This window comes from Puma concolor, chromosome E1 (assembly GCF_028749965.1).
Source record: "Puma concolor isolate L17-30 chromosome E1, mPumCon1.1.hap2, whole genome shotgun sequence".
NCBI lineage: Eukaryota > Metazoa > Chordata > Mammalia > Carnivora > Felidae > Puma > Puma concolor.
The window spans coordinates 29,252,936-29,262,387 of NC_141680.1; the positions used below are offsets into that span (position 1 = coordinate 29,252,936).

The window sequence follows — 9,452 nt, forward strand, 5'->3', positions numbered from 1 at the left end:
TAGCTCAGTTGTTTAAGTATCTGACTCCAGCTCAGGTCATGATCTTGCCATCTGTGAGTTCAAGCCCCCCTGACACTTGTGTCAGGCTCTGTGCTGAGAGCTCAGAGCCTCAAGCCTGCTTCAGATTCTGTCTCCCTTTCTTCTGCCCCTCCCCCACTCAAGCTTTCTTTCTCTCTCTCTCTCTCTCTCAAAAATAAACATTAAAAAAAAATTTTTTTAATCAAAAAATTTGAATCATCTGCTTATATTTCCATAAAAAAAGAAACATCTGCTAAGCAAAGGACAATGCAAGAGCTGCTACAGAAGAAACATAATTTCTTTAATAAAATCATCATTTTTGAAGTTTGCTGACTAAGGTTTGTATCAGTAATGAGAAAAGCAGTAAGCAATACAAACTGCATAGTCCCCATTTCTCTAATGCAACACTCTATGAGCCAATTTAAGGATAAAAACAAACATGCAGAAGTTCTGCAACTGTTTTTTAAGCAGGCTATAAATAGTAATAGCATACAAAGTTTGTTTCAGAAGTTCAAATTAGGGTGGCTTCTGCAATCAAAAATCATTAAGGAAAATCACTAATTTAAGCAGGAATATAAAGTTTTTCCATATAGAATGACATCAAAGAAACAAAGGAAAGAAAAGGCACGAGTTTGCTCTTTTGACACCTAATTTTTCTTACAAACTACTTTGTTACGGTTTCTTTAATCTACCAGTTTATACAACTTGTTATTCAAGTCTTAGATGCTACTAAAAAAACAAAACCATTATTAATACAGGTCGTACAGAGCAATCTAGTTATATTTCCAAATGCAGTAGCCTATTTAATAAAACCAACCAAGAACCATGCTTAATACAAAAGCAATTGTGATTGTTAAAACTGATATACAAGGAATTATAAATTAAAAGGATGAAAAAGATGGGATGCAAGAAAAATGTAGGTTAATTTTCATATTGGCTCACATTCTCCTTTAAAAAAATTTTTTTTAATGTTATTTTTTTGAGAGAAGAGCATGAGAGGAGGAGGGGCAGAGAGAGAGACACAGAATCTGAAGCTGACTTCAGTCTCTGAGCTGTCAGCACAGACCACAAAATCATGGCCTGAGTCAAAGTCAGATGCTTAACTGACTGGGCCACCCTCACAGACTCCTTCTCTTAATTGAACTATAATAAAATTGGCATAAAAACATAGTCACAGTTCTAAATTGGCTATTACATTTTCTCCCCTAACATCAAAATCTAAATAACTGCTTTACGTTGGTAGCAAGATATATTAAGCAAATGCTGTATTTCATACGTATTGAGACTAAAATCTCCAATTCTTTTTACCCAGTATTTCAAAATCAATGTTTCCAGGAAAATATAATCAATTACACTACAATTTTGGTGTATTCACTTATTCCGTGTATTTATTTAATTGGTGATAAATTAGCATCATGTTGACGCTGGTGAAAGTTAACCATAGATTGATAGGCTCTCTATCATTTAGTGGTTGTTTCACATACAGAAATTCTTACAGGGTAACTTTTTATTTTTTTTTAATTTTTTTTTTTAACGTTTATTTATTTTTGAGACAGAGAGAGACAGAGCATGAACGGCGGAGGGTCAGAGAGAGGGAGACACAGAATCCAAAACAGGCTCCAGGCTCTGAGCTGTCAGCACAGAGCCCGACGCGGGGCTCGAACTCACGGGCTGTGAGATCATGACCTGAGCCGAAGTCGGCCGCCCAACCGACTGAGCCACCCAGGCGCTCCCCTGGGTAACTTTTGAAAGGGTCTTTACCCTTTACCCTATTAATGTGTATTAATATTTTGGATTAAAAAGTTTTACTTCAGGGGCACCTGGCTCAGTTGGTAGAGTAAGCAATTCTGATCTCGGGGTTGTGAGTTCAAGCCCCAGGCTGTGTGTAGAGATTACTTAAAAAAAAAAGAAAAAAGGCCTTAGTGCGCCTGAGTAGCTCAGTTGGTTAAGCAGCCAACTCTTGGTTTCAGCTCACATCATGATCTGATGTTTTGTGGGTTCAAGCCCCATATCAGGCTCCAAGCTGGCAGCATAGAGTCTGTTTGGGATTCTCTCTCTCTCCTCCTCTCTTTCTTTTGCTCTCACTCTTGCTCTCTCAAAATAAATAAACTGAAAAAAATAATAAAGCCTTAAAAAAAAGTATTAGTTCAGATAGCATTCCTTTAAAATATGCTATCACATCAGTCCAGGAATAAAATGGCAAAAACAAAACAATTTGACTCAGGTACTAGAATTGTGAGCCAAACAATAGGGCTTTTTTTGCAATTAATCCTCATACTTTTGCCAGATAACCTACTGGATCATCTTGTTTTGAAAATAATTTCAGAAGCAGCATCTTAAGGAAAATCCCAGCTAAAACATCATTTTTTAACCAAAACAAAATTTTGGTTCAACATGATTAGGCAACATTCAGTTATGATAGAAACATGTTTTATTATGGACAGTGAAACAGAAACAAAAAAAACCCCCAAAGGTATCAACCAGATATTTATGTCCTTTCCTGCAAGAACCAATGTTTATTAAGAAGGTACAGGCCCATTTACAATAAATATCAATAACATCATGAAAGAGTGGAACTATTGTATCAATACTGAACTCCTGTAACCAAAGCACATTCTGTATTTAAGGAAACACAGCATACACGTACCAAAACAAAAACAAAGAAACAAAATGAAAAAAAAAACCAAACCCATACACAGCAAAATCAAACATCAGCCTTAAAATGGAACCAGCTATAGGGGCACCTGCGTGGCTTAGTCAGTTGAGCATCGACTTCAGCTCAGGTCATGATCTCACGGGTTGGGTTCAAGGCCCACGTCAGGCTCTGTATTGACTCAGAGCCTGGAGCCTGCTTCAGATTCTGTGTCTCCCTCTCTCTCTGCCCTCCCCTCCCCACACTGTCTGTCTCTCCTTCAAAAATAAATAAACATTAGAAAAAAAATATTTTTTTAATTAAAAAAAAAAGATGGAACTGGCTATAAAACACTTATTGTGTTACTGCTTTAAGAACTCCACGGAGCACCTTGTAACTCATTAACTGCACGTTTTCCTTAGGAGGGAAACAAGGTCCTCTCTCAGTCACATATGCATAAGGAAATCTCAAAACCCAGAGGCCATCTGGTGGAAGAGTGATTTCTTGTTTTTCTGGGTAGAATACCGGACATGGTGGTGGGCCTGGTTGAACCTGAAAAGTAAAGGCAATATACTTATTTTTGCATTTTTCCTTAAGAAATACCTGAAAGATAAGTGCCTAAACAAACAGTAAGTTCAAAGAGCATATAAGATTAAGTAGGTAATAGGTAAACTAATCATATCCAAAATTACATTATTGAGTCTCAAATATTATCCTATTTTTCTACAGATTTTTCTTTTTTTTTTCCTACAGATTTTTAACTTCAAGTTCTGCCTTTGAACTAAACAATGTGAATTGATGGTGTGAACTGAGAAATACACCCGCAATTTATTTTTCAAGAACTAGATTAGGTATAAAAGGTAATTAAGATTAAGACCTGTTTAATGAAATATTAGATATTATCCTGCACTTTTTAAAAAACAATCAAAACAAGCATCAGCATTTTTTGTCTGAAAACAGAAAAGGGTCATATTTCTTACCTGGGGCATTAGTATTATCTGCAAAGGAGCATCAGGAACTACAACAAAAAGCCTCATAAGTTGAGCATAATGTGGTTTTAGCCCTCTACCCTGAGATGATGACAGAATATATAAGGGCATATCACTATTCAGGGCTTTTAAAGCGGACTCCTTTGGCCCACTTCCCATTACTTTCATTACTTTGTCAGGTCCTGAACACATAAACCTCCGACCTCTAGAGTCTTCATATTCAAAGCCCACAAATGCTCGAGCTATGTCATCTCTCCGTCTTCCTCTTCCCATTACTACTGCACTTCTCTTTCCAGGAATAGCTTTATTTGGAGCAGGCCAAGAATTTGTGTCTAAGTCTCCTTCATCTTCAGCTCTAGTCCTGATGACAATGTCCCAAGGCATAAGATAGTTTGTTCCTGGAATGAAGCCTTGTTGGTCTAAACCTGTATGAAAGTTATAAGACTTAGCAGGGCCTAATTTAACCAATGACCAGCTGGAGAATTTGGGTAGTAGACCTTTAGGGCAATTTGAATGTAACATGCCTGGGAGATACTCAACTGTGGATGCCTGTCTATCAACCAAGTTTGGTCTCTTCTCAGTTTTTACTTCTCCTTGACCATGAACTTCTGGATTATCTCCTCCTGCTTGTGGATCAGCTGGATAGGTACCTAAACTATCTGTGGACTGGCCTAAACTCAAAGCTAAACTCAGGCTTGTGCTCTCTCCTTGGGTTTGAGGTTCTTTTTCTTTAAGTTTATCCGCATCTGCATCTGGAGGGGCAGGAGAAGATTCATTTTTGGCAGGAGCAGGATCTGGAGTACTTGGTTCAAATACTGGGAAATTGATATGATCCAATTTTCCACAACATTTTTCTTCCAGAAGCTATGGAGGAAGAAACAAAACAAAACAACTCTGTGACCTTTTCATTTAAAATAACAGATTCTTCACTCTAAAAAGCAAGATTAACAATTAATGGGTAAGGGGTGCCTAGGTGGCTCAGTCGGTTAAGCGTCTGACTTCGGCTCAGGTCACAATCTCACCATTTGTGAGCCTGAGCCCTGCGTCAGGCTCTGTGCTGATGGCTCAGAGCCTGGAGCCTGCTTCAGATTCTGTGTCTTCCTCTCTCTCTGCCCTTCCCCTGCTCATGCTGTCCCTGTCTCTCTCAAAAATAAATAAACATTAAAAAAAAAAATTAATGGGTAAGCAAATAAGTTCATATAAAGAACTTTCCCTTGTCTATATCACACTCAAGTCACATTTACTTTTCTAGATTTTTTTCTAACATTAAAATAAAAATGTTTATTTATTTGAGGAGCCTGGGTTGCTCAGTCAGTTAAGCGTCTGACTCTTGGTTTTGGCTCAGGTCATGATCCCACAGTTGGTGAGATCGAACAGCCGCATTGGGCTCTGTGCTGAAAGCATGGAACCTGCTTGGGATTCTTTCTCGCCCCTCTCTCTGCTTCTCCCCCCACTCATGCTCTCTCCCTCAAAATAAATAAACTTAAAAAACTTTTTTTAATTAAAATTTTTAAAAATGTTTATTTATTTATTTTGAGAGGGAGAGAGCGAGTGTGAGTGGGGGAGAGGCAGAGAGAGAGGGGGGAGAGGCAGAGAGAGAGGACAGAGAGGAGAGAGAGGATCCTAAGCAGGCTCAACTCTGTCAGCGTAGACCCTGTTGCGGGGCTTGATCTCATAAACCATGGGATCATGACCTGAGCTGAAATCAAGAGCCAGATGCTTAACTGAGAGAGCCTCCCAGGTGCCCCTACTTTTCTAAATATTTTGCTTCTGAAAATATGTACTTTTACTTAGATGGTAGTTAAAAAAAAAAAAAAGAAAGGAAGGAAGGAAGGAAGGAAGGAAGGAAGGAAGGAAGGAAGGAAGGAAGAAAGAAAGAAAGAAAGAAAGAAAGAAAGAAAGAAAGAAAGAAAGAAAGAAAGAAAGAAAAAAGGGAGGAAGATGAAAAAATCAGAGTCTACCTGATAAAAGTCATAGTTAGCTGCCTTGATATCAAAGGGATCATCTCGAGGTGCTTGTTTCCTTCCACAGTTACAGGCACCAGTAGATCGAGCTCGGCTGTTGTGATACAGCACAGGAGGATTTCTATCAGCCTCTGGTTTTTCTCCTGGAAAACATAACACTTACTGTTAATTTCACACACACAATGCAGAGTCAAAGTTATTTTATATTCTATTGCATCTAACCCCAAAATTTCTCCAAACAGTACTTTGGAAATGAGATTACAAAAACAAACAAACACCAAAAACACAAAACCTTGAGTATATACACATAACAGAAGAAGCACTGAAAATTCTTAAAATGATACACATTTTCAATCTAAAGTTTTAGATGTTTAGGGTTTCTTTTCTTTTTTTTTTTTTTAAGATGTTTAGGGGTTCTAAGTACATTTTATCATCATCATGGTGACCTTACATTTTCAATGAATTCATTTTAGTTCAACAAAAACTCCAAAATCAAAATGTTAATATGAAATTTCTGAAACTTTATACTCTTTAATAATTCTAATTTAATAATCCCCTATGGATCATCCTTTAAATACAAGAAAATAATTAGTAGTCATAGTTGTTATTTTCTTTTTACAACAGGAGAGAAAACTTAAATTTGATTCAACTAAATTTCTGTGGGGCTTTTTATAATTATCAATACATAGTGAAAAGCCTCTCTTAAAACAAGAATAAATGGCACCTGGCTGGCTCAGTCAATAGAGTATGCGACTCTTCATCTTGGGGTTGTGTGTTTGAGCCCCACATTAGGCATGGAGATTACTTACAAAAATAAATAAAATAATAATAATAATCTTTAAAAAAAAAAGAATAAAAACACAGCTCAGTTTTGATTTCAAAATGCTGAGAAAATTTTAGCTACCTGATTTAGGTAATGAGTGAAACTTATGTACACAGTGTTGATCAGTTAAACTCCTTTCCTCACAGAGCTGATGGCCATTGCTCCAAAACTTGTAGCAGTCCTCATGTAACTGCATGGCATACTTGTGAAAGGCTGGACCCCTAGCATGTTGACTGTATACTCGAAGAGCCTGGGCAAGCTGATTCTTATGGACAGTCATTGTGTAGTTATGAGGCAAGTTTGACTGATAGGCACTATGGGCCATGGGTAAAGCTTTTTGGCACCGGTTTTCTGAGAATTTGGTGTCAATATCCAAAAACCCTTCCAAGACTTTAATACTGCTTAAAATCTTAGATGTTAGCTCCCCAGTAGGAGATCCCAGGTCCTCCTCTTTCCCATCTATAGCTACTTCATACAGTTTTGAAGCTGCTGAGATCCACTTCTGATAAGTGGGAAGTTCAAAATGGGAAGGCTGTGGGTTCCTGCCCACACTGTCATCAAAACCTTTCTTGCTTAGGACTAACTCCACATGCTGCCATAGAAACTCCCGAAGAGTGAAATCCACTAGCTGCCCTGAAGAACTGGAACTGCTGCTGTCAATGTGAAAAGAAAGCTGCTGTCGGCTATGCTGCCTCATCACCTGGTATCGCCTGGGCCCAGAAAGGGGTGCAGGCACCAGCAAAGATTCTGGGTCCTTCACAGTACAATGACTCCTAAGTTGGTCCAGCAACATGCCTACTGGGTCCTCCTCTTGGCTTCCGGGAACTATGTACACAAAAGCTTGGTTGGCAGGCACAGTAAAGAGGCAATTGATACTCTGATTAGTTAAGACGCGACTCTTCCTAAAGATTCTATAGATCTGGTCCTCCAGGGCATGCTGCAGTCTCCTTTTGGGAGAATGTTTCTTGGGCTTGTCTGGATGAGTTGGGTCTTGGCTCCGAGGGGGTTCCACTTTGAGGGCTCCATTGAGTTGAAAGAGGAAAAGGAGTCTAGGAGGGCAAGGTCGGCAGTTTAGTTTCCAGTCTTTGCCAACCGGACAATCCTTAATGGCTGTTTTGAGGAGGGGCAGTACCTTCTGTCTCAGTCCATCAAGGGCTCTGAATACTCGATCATACGTGATGTCAAAAGAGCAAGTGGGATGGACCAGAAGCAGGATGTGACAAACGGAGAAAAGGTAAAGGAGACTGAGACACTGCAGCTTCTCTTGGTGCTTCCAGAACTCGTGCGCTTCTGCATGAGGTAAAGAGAGGCCACCTCCTGCTTCCCCACTCTGAAGGGCACGACAAGCCCGCAGAAGCTGGGAATTGTCACAGATGGAAGTGAGAAGAAGATAAAGAACTTTGCTTTCTTGATTGTAATAGGCCTGCAGAAGACTGTAGTCCTGGGAGCCTGGCTCAGTTCGGTTCCCTTCAGCGGTAGCTACACCTCCCCGAACTGAATCCCCCGCCCCAGCCCCAGCCCCAGTGTCTCCGGCTCCACCAGCCTCCCCGACGGCGCCAGCCTCGGTCCTGATTCCAGGCCCTGAGTCCCCAGGATCTTGGTGGCGAAAGAGGGGAAAGACCTGTCGGTCGCAAACCGTATTCACAAGTGAGAACTTCTCGGAATTCAGTCGCAGAGCCGTCTTGCCGAAGATTCCTACCACGCAGATCTCATCCTCTCGCCAAGGAGGCTCGGGTCCACCAGCCACGCTCCCTCCGCCCTCTGTAGGGGACCCCTCGGGACTTTCAGAGCCGGTCCAGGATGAAGCGCCCATTAGAAGCTCTCGCAAGCTGACAGGACCCGCCATGGTGCAGAGACTTCTTTGGACTCTTTCCGGTCCGCCCTGAAAACCTAGCCGGCTTTCGTCCAACTTTAAAATCCCTCCTCCGCTTCTTCAGTTCCTGCTTTCCTCTCATTTTTAGGTTCCGCACCTCGCTCATCCTCTCCTGGTTTTTGCGGTTTTCCCTACTCCTCTACCACGGTTTAAGATTTTCCTCAACCGGGGACTGTAGGAATTGAGAGATTAAAAAAAAAAAGTGGAAACAGCTGGTTTGCATTTCAAGGAGTACAAAAACACTGCAAAAGAAGCTTGTCAAGTGACGTGCAAAAATGGAAAAATGGTTCAGTTTAAGCTCTAAAATCTTGATATAGAAGGTGTAGTCTTCAGGACGAAGGGGGAGTTAGAAATGCAGAATCTCAGGCTCCGATCCAGACCTACCGAATCAGACCATGCATTTCAACTAAATGCTAACGAATAGTTTCACTGCCCTAAAAATCCTCTGTGTGCCAACTATTCATTCTTCCTTTCTCCAACCCCTAGCAACCACTGATATTTTTACTGTCTCCATAGTTTGGCCTTTTCTACAGTGTCATATAGTTGGAATAATACAGTATATAACCTTTTCAGATTGGCTTCTTTCACTTAGTAATATGCATTTAAGTTTCCTCCATGTCTTTTCATGCTTTGATAGCTCATTTCTCTTTAGTGTTGAATAATATTCTGTTACCTAGATGTACCACGGTTTATTTATCCATTTGCATACTAGAATACATCTTAATTGCTTCCAAGTTTTGGAAAATATTAATAAAGCTGCTACAAACATCTATGTGCAGGTTTTGGGTAGATATCCTTTGTATTTTCTTTTAAAGATTTTTTTATTTTTAAGTAATCTCCACACCCAATATGAGGCTTGAACTCACAATTCTGAGATCAAGAGTTGCACACTCTACTAGCTGAGCTAGCCAGGTGCCTCCCTCTTTATTTTTTAAAATTAATTTTTTTTATTGAAGTAGAGTTGACATATTACATTACAACAGAGTGATTCAAAATATATTATGAAATGTTCACTGTGATAATTATAGTTACCTTCTGTCACCATAGTTATTACAATATTATTTTTTTAAGTGATCTCTACACCCAACATAGGACTCAAACCCACAACCCCGAGATCAGGTCACATCCTCCACTAACTGAGCCAGCCAGGCAC

The 9,452-nt window shown here is 39.9% G+C and overlaps 1 protein-coding gene across 1 annotated transcript; it reads right to left on the reverse strand.

Moving 5' to 3' along the window:
• Window positions 1-298: 298 nt before the first annotated feature.
• Window positions 299-8,294, reverse strand: SMG8 (SMG8 nonsense mediated mRNA decay factor). The gene is made up of 4 exons (XM_025917962.2): window positions 6,508-8,294; window positions 5,601-5,746; window positions 3,631-4,503; window positions 299-3,202 (listed from the first exon to the last, which is right to left on the reverse strand). The coding sequence occupies exons 1-4, from the start codon at window positions 8,270-8,272 to the stop codon at window positions 3,005-3,007; spliced, it is 2,982 nt and encodes a 993-aa protein (XP_025773747.1). The 5' UTR covers window positions 8,273-8,294; the 3' UTR covers window positions 299-3,004.
• Window positions 8,295-9,452: the final 1,158 nt, after the last annotated feature.

What these genes read in the sequence shown, in the direction of transcription:
- SMG8 (XM_025917962.2), bottom strand. Translation starts at nt 8,272, where the DNA reads ATGGCGGGTCCTGTCAGCTTGCGAGAGCTTCTAATGGGCGCTTCATCC. An exon ending in CTAACTATGACTTTTATCAG is followed by an intron (nt 4,504 to 5,600) that starts GTAGACTCTGAT and finishes CTTCCTCCATAG; the next exon opens with CTTCTGGAAGAAAAATGTTG. An exon ending in AGATAATACTAATGCCCCAG is followed by an intron (nt 3,203 to 3,630) that starts GTAAGAAATATG and finishes TTTACTTTTCAG; the next exon opens with GTTCAACCAGGCCCACCACC.